Source organism: Taudactylus pleione, unplaced genomic scaffold (assembly GCF_031769625.1).
Source record: "Taudactylus pleione unplaced genomic scaffold, aTauple2 ptg000447l, whole genome shotgun sequence".
NCBI classification, from domain to species: domain Eukaryota; kingdom Metazoa; phylum Chordata; class Amphibia; order Anura; family Myobatrachidae; genus Taudactylus; species Taudactylus pleione.
The window spans coordinates 3821775-3839075 of record NW_028284849.1 but is presented as its reverse complement, the minus strand read 5'-3'; the positions used below and the strand labels follow the sequence as shown (position 1 = coordinate 3839075).

The 17301-nt window shown below is 47.6% G+C and overlaps 1 protein-coding gene across 1 annotated transcript in view; it reads right to left on the bottom strand.

Moving 5' to 3' along the window:
* The window catches only part of GSE1 (Gse1 coiled-coil protein), a 439204-nt gene extending 424239 nt beyond the window's left edge, over positions 1–14965 (bottom strand). Inside the window, exon 1 of the mRNA XM_088448022.1 lies at positions 13060–14965. Within this exon, the coding sequence (XP_088304148.1) occupies positions 13060–14814 (1755 nt within the window). The 5' untranslated portion in view covers positions 14815–14965. The remainder of the gene's footprint in view (positions 1–13059) is intronic.
* Positions 14966–17301: the final 2336 nt, after the last annotated feature.

The window sequence follows — 17301 nt, the reverse complement described above, 5'->3', positions numbered from 1 at the left end:
GCCAATCAGCTGTACACTAACATGCCTGCTGATAGGTTATTACAGGTCAGAGTATCTCTCGCTAAGTGTATTGTTTTAATATGTTAATGAGATTAAGGGTAATGTGTAAAATACGGTCACTAAAGCTGAGTACACACTGAACGGGCGATATATCTATAATGAATCGCCGGGTGTACACACACTTACCAATCGTCAGATAGGTCGCCGGGTCAGCCGTTCAGCAGTCCCATCAACCTAGTGTGTACATAGCTTAAGAAACCACAATTGAGTGCTTATGCAAAGATATTCACCAGAATAGTCACCAGCTTCATGTCAGATACAAATACGCTTAATTTTTCTAAACCTTTATTTGTGAATTAGGCATGGTCTATTCGGTTTTGAACAAAGCTGCAAAAATAACTCACAAATACATTTCAGTACAACAGTCCAAACATGTATATAGCACAGTTGGTGAAGTGGTTAGCATCACAGCACTAAGGTCTTGGGTTCCATTTCCACCAATACCCCATCTGTGTGGAGTTTGTATGTTCTCTCTGTTGGCATGTTTTTCCTCCCTCGTGTCAATAACATACTGGTGGGTTAATTGGATTTGAACAATAAAATACAGACTCGAAGATCCACTAGGGCAGACACTGATGTGAATGACTAAATGCTCTGTAAAAAGCTGCAGAATAAAGCTGGGTACACACTAGGTCGACGGGTCGGCTGCTCGTCCAGGCCACCAGCCTATCTTACGATTGGTCAGTGTATATACACTTACCGATCGTCTGCCTGATGTGCCAGGCTTGACACCTCAACTGGGCGGGCAATTATATAGCTGTAGAAAGACAGATTTCTCATTGAAAATGATGCCATCCTTAATACTATGGAGAATAGTGCTGAAGGGCTTCTACAGGAGCACAAGTTGTGAGCCAAAGCACGGAGGGAGCACTAGGTGTAGGCATGGGCACGGAGGGAGCACTAGGTGTAGGCATGGGCACGGAGAGAGCACTAGGTGTAGGCATGGGCACGGAGGGAGCACTAGGTGTGGGCCGAGGCATGGAGGGAGCACTAGTTGTGGGCCGAGGCACGGAGGGAGCCCTAGTTGTGGGTCGAGGCACGGAGGGAGCCCTAGTTGTAGGATGATGTACGGAAGGAGCACTAGTTGTAGGCAGAGGCATGGAGGGAGCACTAGTTGTGGGCCGAGGCACGGAGAGAGCACTAGTTGTAGGCAGAGGCATGGAGGGAGCACTAGTTGTGGGCCGAGGCATGGAGGGAGCACTAGGTGTAGGCATGGGCACGGGGGGAGCACTAGGTGTAGGCATGGGCACGGGGGGAGCACTAGGTGTAGGCATGGGCACGGAGGGAGCACTAGTTGTAGCCAGAGGCACGGAGGGAGCCCTAGTTGTAGGATGATGTACGGAAGGAGCACTAGTTGTAGGCAGAGGCATGGAGGGAGCACTAGTTGTGGGCCGAGGCACGAAGGGAGTACTAGTTGTAGGATGAGGCACGGAAGGAGCACTAGTTGTAGGCAGAGGCATGGAGGGAGCACTAGTTGTAGGCCGAGGCATGGAGGGAGCACTAGGTGTAGGCATGGGCACGGAGGGAGCACTAGGTGTAGGCATGGGCACGGAGGGAGCACTAGTTGTAGCCAGAGGCACGGAGGGAGCACTAGTTGTAGGATGAGGCACGGAAGGAGCACCAGTTGTAGGCAGAGGCATGGAGGGAGCACTAGTTGTGGGCCGAGGCATGGAGGGAGCACAAGTTGTAGGATGAGGCACGGAAGGAGCACTAGTTGTAGGCAGAGGCATGGAGGGAGCACTAGTTGTGGGCCGAGGCATGGAGGGAGCACTAGTTGTGGGCCGAGGCATGGAGGGAGCACTAGTTGTAGGATGATGCACGGAAGGAGCACTAGTTGTAGGCAGAGGCATGGAGGGAGCACTAGTTGTAGGCAGAGGCACGGAGGGAGCACTAGTTGTAGGATGAGGCACGGAAGGAGCACCAGTTGTAGGCAGAGGCATGGAGGGAGCACTAGTTGTGGGCCGAGGCATGGAGGGAGCACAAGTTGTAGGATGAGGCACGGAAGGAGCACTAGTTGTAGGCAGAGGCATGGAGGGAGCACTAGTTGTGGGCCGAGGCATGGAGGGAGCACTAGTTGTGGGCCGAGGCATGGAGGGAGCACTAGTTGTAGGATGATGCACGGAAGGAGCACTAGTTGTAGGCAGAGGCATGGAGGGAGCACTAGTTGTAGGCAGAGGCACGGAGGGAGCACTAGTTGTAGGATGAGGCACGGAAGGAGCACTAGTTGTAGGCAGAGGCATGGAGGGAGCACTAGTTGTAGGATGAGGCATGGAGGGAGCACTAGTTGTAGGCAGAGGCACGGAGGGAGCACTAGTTGTAGGATGAGGCATGGAGGGAGCACTAGTTGTAGGATGAGGCATGGAGGGAGCACTAGTTGAGGGCCGAGGCATGGAGGAAGCACTAGCTGTGGGCCGAGGCATGGAGGCTGTGTGGGTGCCCGCTGCTGATGACAACCTCTCTCTGGAGGCAGATTTGTGGGACTCAGCCCAAGAAAACCGCATCTCAATTTTCCAACAGCTGCAATCGGTCTGGAAGGAAGTTGTTTTTTTTATATTCTATAATAAGAAATGTGAAGCAGGAGAATAAAAAAACATGTTCTGCACTTTATCCAAACCCTCCGTCACCATCGCCAGAGAGCTGTGTGCATGTGCGGGGAAATCCCACACAAGGATTGTGTATTCAGTGCACAACCCCACAGCAGCTGGGAATCCGCAGCACATCTGGCAGCTGGTACCTTCTCTATTACCTCACCCTGTCACTGCCATAGGAAAGGGGGGGTATAATTCCTGTCACTAACTTCCTACAACAACCTGAAAGTTGTGGCACCTATTGTTAAACTTGTACCAAATAATTCTAGAAACAAAAGAATGACTCAACTAATTTCCACTTTTATAGTCAGGAAAGTTACTATTCAGGGACAGTTTGTAAAAAAAAAACTCCCTGTCCCAGGTGTCGGCAATGTGCCGGCTCATACAAATTTACTATCTAACAGGAAAATCCGACATTTATATCCATCCAGGTGTGAGCAACAAACATTGGACTAGATTTAGTGGCGGCCTTAGCAAGCCGCCGATTCTCTGCAGATATGACCTTGAAATGTAAAACCGCAAGTTATTAAAAAGCAAAAACACACATCTGGTTATGCATGTATTATTGTAGTTCTACCTCACACTCCTAATTCCAATAGCCACCAACCATATACCTCACACTCCTTATTCCTATAGTCACCAGTCATATACCTCACATTCCTTATTCCTATAGCCACCAGTCATATACCTCACACTCCTTATTCCTATAGCCACCAGCCATATACCTCACATTCCTTATTCCTATAGCCACCAGTCATATACCTCACACTCCTTATTCCTATAGCCACCGGCCATATACCTCACACTCCTTATTCCTATAGTCACCAGCCATATACCTCACACTCCTTATTCCTATAGCCACCAACCATATACCTCACACTCCTTATTCCTATAGTCACCAGCCATATACCTCACACTCCTTATTCCTATAGTCACCAGCCATATACCTCACACTCCTTATTCCTATAGTCACCAGTCATATACCTCACACTCCTTATTCCTATAGCCACCAGCCATATACCTCACACTCCTTATTCCTATAGTCACCAGCCATATACCTCACACTCCTTATTCCTATAGCCACCAGCCATATACCTCACACTCCTTATTCCTATAGCCACCGGCCATATACCTCACACTCCTTATTCCTATAGTCACCAGTCATATACCTCACACTCCTTATTCCTATAGTCACCGGTCATATACCTCACACTCCTTATTCCTATAGTCACCAGCCATATACCTCACACTCCTTATTCCTATAGTCACCAGCCATATACCTCACACTCCTTATTCCTATAGCCACCGGCCATATACCTCACACTCCTTATTCCTATAGTCACCAGTCATATACCTCACACTCCTTATTCCTATAGCCACCGGCCATATACCTCACACTCCTTATTCCTATAGCCACCAGCCATATACCTCACACTCCTTATTCCTATAGTCACCGGTCATATACCTCACACTCCTTATTCCTATAGTCACCAGTCATATACCTCACACTCCTTATTCCTATAGTCACCAGTCATATACCTCACACTCCTTATTCCTATAGTCACCAGCCATATACCTCACACTCCTTATTCCAATAGCCACCAGCCATATGCCTCACACTCCTTATTCCAATAGCCACCAGCCATATGCCTCACACTCCTTATTCCTATAGTCACCAGTCATATACCTCACACTCCTTATTCCTATAGTCACCAGCCATATACCTCACACTCCTTATTCCTATAGTCACCAGCCATATACCTCACACTCCTTATTCCTATAGTCACCAGCCATATACCTCACACTCCTTATTCCTATAGTCACCAGTCATATACCTCACACTCCTTATTCCTATAGTCACCAGTCATATACCTCACACTCCTTATTCCTATAGTCACCAGCCATATACCTCACACTCCTTATTCCTATAGTCACCAGCCATATACCTCACACTCCTTATTCCTATAGTCACCAGCCATATACCTCACACTCCTTATTCCTATAGCCACCGGCCATATACCTCACACTCCTTATTCCTATAGCCACCGGTCATATACCTCACACTCCTTATTCCTATAGCCACCGGCCATATACCTCACACTCCTTATTCCTATAGCCACCGGCCATATACCTCACACTCCTTATTCCTATAGCCACCGGCCATATACCTCACACTCCTTATTCCTATAGCCACCGGTCATATACCTCACACTCCTTATTCCTATAGTCACCAGCCATATACCACACACTCCTTATTCCTATAGTCACCAGTCATATCACACTCCTTATTCCTATAGCCACCAGCCATATACCTCACACTCCTTATTCCTATAGCCACCAGCCATATACCTCACACTCCTTATTCCTATAGCCACCAGTCATATACCTCACACTCCTTATTCCTATAGTCACCAGCCATATACCTCACACTCCTTATTCCTATAGTCACCAGCCATATACCTCACACTCCTTATTCCTATAGTCACCAGCCATATACCTCACACTCCTTATTCCTATAGCCACCGGCCATATACCTCACACTCCTTATTCCTATAGCCACCGGCCATATACCTCACACTCCTTATTCCTATAGCCACCGGCCATATACCTCACACTCCTTATTCCTATAGCCACCGGCCATATACCTTACACTCCTTATTCCTATAGCCACCAGTCATATACCTCACACTCCTTATTCCTATAGCCACCGGTCATATACCTCACACTCCTTATTCCTATAGCCACCGGTCATATACCTCACACTCCTTATTCCTATAGCCACCGGTCATATACCTCACACTCCTTATTCCTATAGCCACCAGCCATATACCACACACTCCTTATTCCTATAGCCACCAGCCATATACCACATACTCCTTATTCCTATAGTCACCAGTCATATCACACTCCTTATTCCTATAGCCACCAGCCATATACCTCACACTCCTTATTCCTATAGCCACCGGTCATATACCTCACACTCCTTATTCCTATAGCCACCAGCCATATACCTCACACTCCTTATTCCTATAGCCACCAGCCATATACCTCACACTCCTTATTCCTATAGCCACCGGTCATATACCTCACACTCCTTATTCCAATAGCCACCAGCCATATACCTCACACTCCTTATTCCTATAGTCACCAGTCATATACCTCACACTCCTTATTCCTATAGCCACCGGCCATATACCTCACACTCCTTATTCCTATAGCTACCGGTCATATACCTCACACTCCTTATTCCTATAGTCACCGGCCATATACCTCACACTCCTTATTCCTATAGCCACCGGCCATATACCTCACACTCCTTATTCCTATAGCCACCGGCCATATACCTCACACTCCTTATTCCTATAGCCACCGGTCATATACCTCACACTCCTTATTCCTATAGTCACCAGCCATATACCACACACTCCTTATTCCTATAGTCACCAGTCATATCACACTCCTTATTCCTATAGCCACCAGCCATATACCTCACACTCCTTATTCCTATAGCCACCAGCCATATACCTCACACTCCTTATTCCTATAGCCACCAGCCATATACCTCACACTCCTTATTCCTATAGCCACCAGCCATATACCTCACACTCCTTATTCCTATAGCCACCAGTCATATACCTCACACTCCTTATTCCTATAGTCACCAGCCATATACCTCACACTCCTTATTCCTATAGTCACCAGCCATATACCTCACACTCCTTATTCCTATAGCCACCGGCCATATACCTCACACTCCTTATTCCTATAGCCACCGGCCATATACCTCACACTCCTTATTCCTATAGCCACCGGCCATATACCTCACACTCCTTATTCCTATAGCCACCGGCCATATACCTCACACTCCTTATTCCTATAACCACCGGTCATATACCTCACACTCCTTATTCCTATAGCCACCGGTCATATACCTCACACTCCTTATTCCTATAGCCACCGGTCATATACCTCACACTCCTTATTCCTATAGCCACCAGCCATATACCACACACTCCTTATTCCTATAGCCACCAGCCATATACCACACACTCCTTATTCCTATAGTCACCAGTCATATCACACTCCTTATTCCTATAGCCACCAGTCATATACCTCACACTCCTTATTCCTATAGCCACCAGCCATATACCTCACACTCCTTATTCCTATAGCCACCGGTCATATACCTCACACTCCTTATTCCTATAGCCACCAGCCATATACCTCACACTCCTTATTCCTATAGCCACCAGCCATATACCTCACACTCCTTATTCCTATAGCCACCGGTCATATACCTCACACTCCTTATTCCAATAGCCACCAGCCATATACCTCACACTCCTTATTCCTATAGTCACCAGCCATATACCTCACACTCCTTATTCCAGCAGTAACCAGCCATATACCTCACACTCCTTATTCCTATAGCCACCGGTCATATACCTCACACTCATTATTCCAATAGTCACCAGCCATATACCTCACACTCCTTATTCCTATAGTCACCAGCCATATACCTCACACTCCTTATTCCTATAGTCACCAGTCATATATCTCACACTCCTTATTCCTATAGTCACCAGTCATATACCTCACACTCCTTATTCCTATAGCCACCGGTCATATACCTCACACTCCTTATTCCTATAGTCACCAGCCATATACCTCACACTCCTTATTCCTATAGTCACCAGTCATATACCTCACACTCCTTATTCCTATAGCCACCAGCCATATACCTCACACTCCTTATTCCTATAGTCACCAGTCATATACCTCACACTCCTTATTCCTATAGTCACCAGCCATATACCTCACACTCCTTATTCCTATAGCCACCAGCCATATACCTCACACTCCTTATTCCAATAGCCACCAGTCATATACCTCACACTCCTTATTCCTATAGTCACCAGTCATATACCTCACACTCCTTATTCCTATAGTCACCAGCCATATACCTCACACTCCTTATTCCTATAGTCACCAGCCATATACCTCACACTCCTTATTCCTAGTCACCAACCATATACCTCACACTCCTTATTCCAGTAGTCACCGGCCATATACCTCACACTCCTTATTCCTATAGCCACCGGCCATATACCTCACACTCCTTATTCCTATAGCCACCGGCCATATACCTCACACTCCTTATTCCTATAGTCACCAACCATATACCTCACACTCCTTATTCCTATAGTCACCGGCCATATACCTCACACTCCTTATTCCTATAGCCACCAGTCATATACCTCACACTCCTTATTCCTATAGCCACCAGCCATATACCTCACACTCCTTATTCCAATAGCCACCAGTCATATACCTCACACTCCTTATTCCTATAGTCACCAGTCATATACCTCACACTCCTTATTCCTATAGTCACCAGCCATATACCTCACACTCCTTATTCCTATAGTCACCAGCCATATACCTCACACTCCTTATTCCTATAGCCACCAGCCATATACCTCACACTCCTTATTCCTATAGCCACCAGCCATATACCTCACACTCCTTATTCCTAGTCACCAACCATATACCTCACACTCCTTATTCCTATAGCCACCGGCTATATACCTCACACTCCTTATTCCTATAGCCACCAGCCATATACCTCACACTCCTTATTCCAATAGCCACCAGTCATATACCTCACACTCCTTATACCAATAGCCACCAACCATATACCTCACACTCCTTATTCCTATAGCCACCAGCCATATACCTCACACTCCTTATACCAATAGTCACCAGTCATATACCTCACACTCCTTATTCCTATAGTCACCAGTCATATACCTCACACTCCTTATTCCTATAGTCACCAGTCATATACCTCACACTCCTTATTCCTATAGTCACCAGCCATATACCTCACACTCCTTATTCCTATAGCCACCGGCCATATACCTCACACTCCTTATTCCTATAGCCACCAGCCATATACCTCACACTCCTTATTCCTATAGCCACCGGCCATATACCTCACACTCCTTATTCCTATAGCCACCGGCCATATACCTCACACTCCTTATTCCTATAGCAGCTTAGCTATTCCATCTGTGCCGATATGCTAATGCAGGATGAGGCATCACACCTCCTGCTGCATTACATATCCAAGCTGCGTAGTCCAACGCAGCATCGGATACTTTGCGGGACATCGACCGATTTGGTCACGAAGCCGACCGCTGCAGTTGAGATGATGAAGCCAGGAATCTGATTGGTTGCTATAGGCAACATCTCCACTTATAAATACTCTCACTTTAGTACATATACACCCAGGTAAGGCCTGGATTGAAGTTTTCTGTGGGAAGGTGTGAAGAGTCACATGGCCAAAACTCTGTTACAGCACTTCCTGTGAAATGGCCCCTGAGGTGGTCTCTTGTGTGTCTGAGCTTTTGGGGAAAACACAGTCATCCATGATTCCCTGCACATTGGAGGAAGACGAATGCTAATACTATTGCTGGTTATCCTACATAGACATTGTAGCTCTGTGTGATAAACATATCAAAGGATGAAAGTAAATTACCAGTTTCTGTGGGATGTGAGTTGTAATTACATAAGACCAACTGCGTGTAACATCTGTATGCTGTGATACCAAGGGAAATAGAGTCTTCTTGAAGACTATTGGAGCAATAAACATCTCGCCTTTAAGACGACTGCATCTATATATCCTGCAAAAACAGAATTGCGCCAAACGCTATTCCGTTCTCCGGCTGTTCTGGGCTGAGACCAGCGTCTCCAAGCTCTAACCCTCTGCCCGCTACCGTGCAGGGCCTGGTCCATTGTGAGGGATCAGTGGGTATCAGCCGACACCAATCAGGAGGTGCAGCCGCAGCTGGTCTACGCATTCGCAGCAGAGGCGGTTCCAGGTGCCGATGGTAGGAGCCTGGAGGAAGTGGTTCCAGGTGCCAGTGTAGGAGCCTGGGTGTACGTAAGCGGTGCCAAACGCCAATGGTAGGAGTTTGGTGGTGGCAGCAACATTACACACCCACGGCGTAGTGGGCGGAGTCATTAACAGGTGGTTACTGACCGCAAGAGGGAATCCCTGATACCCCAAGATTCCCCAAAATGAATCTGTGATCGGGTGGAGGCCGAGGTCATCAGGTCACAGGGGGAATGGGCTGTGACTCCCGGCCGCTTACCTGTCACAATGGGGGTACAGGATGCACAGTTTTCTCCACAGTTACACATTACAAAAACAGCGCCCATTAGAGACCCTCATAACGCTATTACCATTTGTAAACAGAGAGACGCTCAGAGCTCTGTGTAAACCGGGACTGACGTGGGCAGCCTCACACATGTTAGGAAAGGGTTTGTATGCAGTATGTCTTAGGGGATCGCTGTCACATTTTGGGTGTATTTGTGCATTATGGGGGGAGTCTAGGAAATAGGACGGGTGTCTAGATAAAATTGGAGCAATGCAGATTCCACTGTCTGGTATATAATACAGTCAGACTACAGAGAAGGGGTTACAGGAAACACTGACAAGGAAATGGGCGGCCCAAGGCCAATAACCCAATGATGGATCCAGCACTTTTCCCATAATATATGGCCTTGGTGTTATGTTGGTATCCCAGCAGTACGCGCCACTTGCTGGTCTCCTGTAGCCAGACACAACTAACAGCTCTATTAGTACAGGGATTCTCTTTCTTAGGTTTCTATCAAACACAATGCACAAAGATTATACTAAATGATAAATACTGCACACAATCCCTCTCTGCCGCACTGCGATACAGGGAAAGTGCACTGGGGCTCAAACTGGGGGTCTGCAGCAATGTTACTGGGTGACATATTAAGGCAATATTTATTATAGTGGGGTCAACAGGCGACTCCGCACACATCTCTAATTATTAGGTCTTGGAGCTCTGGATATTAAAGAGTTAAAATAAAAGTATGGTGTTCTAGCAGTGCGATACGATACTTCCTTCTCACCAAATCGTGTAGCAACAGATTTGCATCCACGTTGTATTAATCCCTGACATACCGCACATGGGCCGCGCATTCTTCTCAGCAAAACTTTAGGAATCCTCTACTCGCTGATGAGGCCATCATTAAATTATTGACAGGCTGCACAGCCTCAGGACAGTATGGCACCAGCCGGCTTGATCCATGATCCCAGTGAGCGCTATCAGGGAGATGTTCTTACACAGAGAGACAGACGAAGGCTATCCCCATTAACTTTACTAGGAGCTGTGAATAGCAATAATCCTCAAATCACCAACAACAAGCAAACAACACGAGGAGAGGTCTCACATGGTGAGGCAGATGCCTGTCAATCACCCGGATACCCTCTTCAGCTACACTTGTCAAATGAGTGACACTTACTGAAACAGGACGTCCGCACCCCAAAACCTGTTTTATGGCCACAGATTACTGGACCTTTGTTTACAATTTGAGAATATTAATGGAGTTGCAGATGATCTTATCATAGAACATTATATATTGGATAAATATTCATTCACCCCCTTTACTAAGGTAAAACTACATTAATCAGTTTTCTTCAGAGATCACATAATGAATGAAATGAAGTACACCTGTGTACAAATAAACTATTGTAATAGATTTCAAACTAAAGGTGGGTACATATTAGAGGATACATGTCACCCGCTCCGGCAGATCAGGCCAACATATAGTCCACAACGGCAAGAGTGTACGCACTACTTCGGAACATGCACGCTCCCGCGGGATCGTTTCTCGCATCGACAGATCGAGCGTACATGCTGCTCAATCTGTCAATTTGATGAACGACCCCATGCATTTGGATGCAGTTGGTGAAAAACATATCGTGCGTTCACCAGATCGTGTGGAGTGTACGGACCGCACGATATGTCGTCCGTCGCATCGTGGGTTGGCTGGGTACACAGGTCGTCTAATGCGTACCCACGCTTAAGCACACCTTTCTGTGCGAATTCCCACAGTTGGTAAGTGCACATCCAAACAAAAGCTTCATCATGAAGATCAAAGAACATGTAAAGCCAACAATGTTGTTATTGAAAAGCACCAATCGGGAAAAGTATATATATAAAAAAATTGCATCCCAAGGACACAGTCAAGTCCATCATGATCAGTTTGAAACTGGACATTGTACCAGAAGGGCACTTGTTAGTGAAGCCACTGTCAGTTACAGTCTTCCATGGTGGAGATGGGAAAACAGTATCCCGGACTCTCACCATTGCCAGAGACACATTAAAAGCAGCGATAGAAATTCAATTAGCCACACCTGAACGTGCCTTGGACACTCCCCAAGAACTTCACAAAGCTGCGCTTTATAAACAACTGCTGAGGAACACTCCCATGTAATCCTGCATGTAGGAGACCCTCACCCCAAGTGGGGGGAAGAGGAGCTGTGATTAGACGTTTTTGGCCTCAACTCAAGGTGTTATGTTTGGCTGAAGCCTAGAAGAGCGTCACGGTGAGAACACAGTCCCTACCATGAAACATGGTGGAGGAGGCATAATGCTATGAGGACGCTTCTGTGTTTAAAGAACCGGAAAACCTGCGAACATAGAGCGCAAAGCGACTGAAGCAATATGCCGATAAATCCCAGAGGGAAGATGCTGCAACCTGCAAGGGTCCGAGGACTTGGGAGAAGGTTTATATTACAGTATTGAAACAAAGTGGATGACTACATATGTAAATCTATTAAACTTGTAATTAACGAAGAAAAGCTTTACAGCTGCATCTTTAATTTGACTTTACAGAGTATTCTGTATTGCTCATTGTTGAGAATTGCGGGATAAATCCATCTAGATTCCATAAACTGTACCGCAAATGCCACATAGATTATAGCCACTGAACATAGATTATAGCCACTGAACATAGATTATAACCACTGTACATAGATTATAGCCACTGAACATAGATTATAGCCACTGAACATAGATTATAGCCACTGTACATAGATTATAGCCACTGAACATAGATTACAGCCACTGAACATAGATTACAGCCACTGAACATAGATTACAGCCACTGAACATAGATTACAGCCACTGAACATAGATTATAGCCACTGAACATAGATTACAGCCACTGAACATAGATTATAACCACTGTACACAGATTATAGCCACTGTATACAGATTATAGCCACTGAACATAGATTATAGCCACTGTACATAGATTATAGCCACTGTACGCAGATTATAGCCTCTGAACATAGATTATAGCCCCTGTCAGATAATGGTCAGAATTACTCCATTATAGTTCAACATGAGATAACGCTCTGTTAGTTTTTATAGACAACAGTGGTGACTGTGGCACACGTTAGCCCTCACCAATATAGCACCAGTACACATTATTATACTGTAAATAGTGGCAGTGCCAGTTAAGTTGGTGAGGTTCACAATACGACAAACACCACAACTTACATCAAATTGCACCAAAGTTTACTTACAGTTTGGCTTATAGCCGGAGAGGATGTTACTGAGGATCCACAGTGTCCCATATTAATGTCCACCAATGCCAGAGGCTTGCATTCTGTACAAGCTCCAATAAGTAGCATTTTCCCATCATCCACAAACAAGCTGTTGGGCACTCTTGATGCCAATAAGAAGACCGGCAGCCTGGCTACCTGGATGGTCTTTAAGCCCAGAACCCGTCTCTTCTCCTGCCTACAGAAAAAGCACACAAAGGTCTCCACTTGGTACTGCCTTGACCAGGAGCTGCTGGGGTGTTGTGTCTTCATTTCATGCTGGAACCACTGCCCAAGGAGGTCATGGTAGCAGAGGCCGCAGGTGGACACCAGGCCTGTGGAGTCCGCAGGTCTGGCTCTGGGTGCAGGTGGATAGACAGTCAGGAAGGGGAAGAAGGGCTCCTTGTCTGCATACCTGCTGGGTGGGTTGATGCTCAGCTGATATTCATATCCTGGACCTAGCTCTGCCCCACACACATAGCAGATAGAGGTAGGTGCGGGGTGGATGCTGGGTGCTCCCGCCCTCCTGTTTGGGGTGACTGCGGAGAGGCTGGGATCTGACGAAGCAAACACCTGATGGTACCTACCAAGGAAGCTCTGCACAGAGTTTAGGAGCTCCTCATTCTGGGACGCCCTGTAAATGGCCCAAATATCTTCCAACACCCCATAGCACTTCCGGCAGCTCTGCACCTCCCCTTGCTGGGTCACCCCACGAGAGCCAGGCGGGCAGGGCAGCTGGGTGATGAATGGGAAGTGCATAGTGGATTTGGCATTACCATTAATGATCCTGGAGCGCACCATTTTGGGGTGGTTGGTGCAGTCCTCTCCGCACAGGTAGCAGGCAACTGGACCTTTGGGGTGAGGGTCACCAGGTCGAGAGGGTGCACCTTTCTCAGGTGTGCTGCTGGCATGGAGGGGCACCACATAGAGTCGCTGTAGAACGGGCACATTGGCCATATCGAAACTGTGCCACTGCTGCATGAGAGAAGAGAAGCAGCTGGTACACGCCCTGGCACTGCCACCTGGCGTGATGGGGTGGGCTCCAGGTGGAGGGGTGTGCAGCCACAGAAAGGGGAAGAAGGGCGTTTCGGGTGAGTGCTCCTGCTTCTGCACGTGGATGAGATTGCTGGCGCTGGGAGACCCGCAGATGTAGCAAATCACTACGAGGTGCCCGTTCTCCTTCTCCCTAATCTCTGCACCCTGAGGGGACACTCGGCAGGGGGCGTTGTGTAGAGATGCCAGGCACGGTCTCCTGGCGGGTTCTGCGTCCTCCTCCGGGTCACTGAGCGGGTTGTCAGACAGGTCAGAGAGTTCGGAGTCGTAGTTCGGGTTCCAGTCTCTGGGGTGAGCCCTGGCCCCCTCCCCGCACTGATAGGGCCTCTTCAGCCAGTACATGCGCTTCTCCAGCGGGGTCCGGCTGCGCTCGAAGGCGTCCCACTGTGCCCCCAGGAAGCGCTGGCACACGGCGCACACCCGGGCACTGCCCCCTGGGCTCAGCGGCTCCGCCCCGGGCGCAGGCTCTTGCTGCTGCAGAAAGGGGAAGAAGGCGCAGCCCTCCCGGGCCGGGCACCGTACTGGCAGCCGGACCTCACGCCCCCGGGGCACCCCTCCCCCGCAGATGAAGCAGTAGAGAAGCCCCTCACCCGCTGCGGGCGCTGCACCCTCTTCCTCCTCCTCTTCCACCGCTGCCATCAGCCGCTGCTTGCGGGACATTGGGGCGGCCCCGGGCTCACTCATGCCCCCTTCTTCACTATGCCAAGCCCCCCGGTCGCATCTCAGCCCGAGCCCGGAGTTGGCGCAAAGTTTCTGCGGGTGTCGGGGGGAGAGGGCGTTGCGCTGACCCGCCCCCCCTGGGGTTCCTGACAGTCGCTGCTGGTCTCAGAGTAGTGACTCGCCCGCTGCGGGCTGAGCACAGGACACAGGATCAGCCCCCCAGACCCGCCCCCTGGCAGAGCACATGGCCGCCGGGCGCTGGGAGGGGGCGACACAGCAGCAGCAGCACACCCCACTGCTGCCTGTAACCCGTGCCCTGCCAGGGCGGCTCACCCGCTGCACCGAAAATCAGGGCTGAGTGTGTCCCAAAGACAGGACCAGTCACTGGGTGCCCTATATAGTATATTAGTACTGACTATACCCATCAGCTGCACTATAGGGCAGTACTGAGTATGTCCCAGAGACAGGACAAGGATGTGTCCTATATAGTATATTAGTACTGACTATACCCATCAGCTGCTCTATAGGGCAGTACTGAGTATGTCCCAGAGACAGGACAAGGATGTGTCCTATATAGTATATTAGTACTGACTATACCCATCAGCTGCACTATAGGGCAGTACTGAGTATGTCCCAGAGACAGGACAAGGATGTGTCCTATATAGTATATTAGTACTGACTATACCCATCAGCTGCACTATAGGGCAGTACTGAGTATGTCCCAGAGACAGGACAAGGATGTGTCCTATATAGTATATTAGTACTGACTATACTCATCCCATCAGCTGCACTATAGGGCAGTACTGAGTATGTCCCAGAGACAGGACAAGGATGTGTCCTATATAGTATATTAGTACTGACTATACCCATCAGCTGCTCTATAGGGCAGTACTGAGTATGTCCCAGAGACAGGACAAGGATGTGTCCTATATAGTATATTAGTACTGACTATACCCATCAGCTGCACTATAGGGCAGTACTGAGTATGTCCCAGAGACAGGACAAGGATGTGTCCTATATAGTATATTAGTACTGACTATACCCATCAGCTGCTCTATAGGGCAGTACTGAGTATGTCCCAGAGACAGGACAAGGATGTGTCCTATATAGTATATTAGTACTGACTATACCCATCAGCTGCACTATAGGGCAGTACTGAGTATGTCCCAGAGACAGGACAAGGATGTGTCCTATATAGTATATTAGTACTGACTATACCCATCAGCTGCACTATAGGGCAGTACTGAGTATGTCCCAGAGACAGGACAAGGATGTGTCCTATATAGTATATTAGTACTGACTATACTCATCCCATCAGCTGCACTATAGGGCAGTACTGAGTATGTCCCAGAGACAGGACAAGGATGTGTCCTATATAGTATAATAGTATTGACTATACTCATCCCATCAGCTGCTCTATAGGGCAGTACTGAGTATGTCCCAGAGACAGGACAAGGATGTGTCCTATATAGTATATTAGTACTGACTATACTCATCCCATCAGCTGCACTATAGGGCAGTACTGAGTATGTCCCAGAGACATGACAAGGATGTGCCCTATATAGTATATTAGTACTGACTATACTCATCCCATCAGCTGCACTATAGGGCAGTACTGAGTATGTCCCAGAGACATGACAAGGATGTGTCCTATATAGTATATTAGTACTGACTATACTCATCCCATCAGCTGCACTATAGGGGAGTACTGAGTATGTCCCAGAGACAGGACAAGGATGTGTCCTATATAGTATATTAGTACTGACTATACTCATCAGCTGCACTATACGGCAGTACTGAGTATGTCCCAGAGACAGGACAAGGATGTGCCCTATATAGTATATTAGTACTGACTATACTCATCCCATCAGCTGCACTATAGGGCAGTACTGAGTATGTCCCAGAGACAGGACAAGGATGTGCCCTATATAGTATATTAGTACTGACTATACTCATCCCATCAGCTGCTCTATAGGGGAGTACTGAGTATGTCCCAGAGACAGGACAAGGATGTGTCCTATATAGTATAATAGTATTGACTATACTCATCCCATCAGCTGCTCTATAGGGCAGTACTGAGTATGTCCCAGAGACAGGACAAGGATGTGTCCTATATAGTATATTAGTACTGACTATACTCATCCCATCAGCTGCACTATAGGGCAGTACTGAGTATGTCCCAGAGACATGACAAGGATGTGTCCTATATAGTATATTAGTACTGACTATACTCATCCCATCAGCTGCACTATAGGGCAGTACTGAGTATGTCCCAGAGACAGGACAAGGATGTGTCCTATATAGTATATTAGTACTGACTATACTCATCCCATCAGCTGCTCTATAGGGGAGTACTGAGTATGTCCCAGAGACAGGACAAGGATGTGTCCTATATAGTATATTAGTACTGACTATACTCATCAGCTGCACTATACGGCAGTACTGAGTATGTCCCAGAGACAGGACAAGGATGTGCCCTATATAGTATATTAGTACTGACTATACTCATCA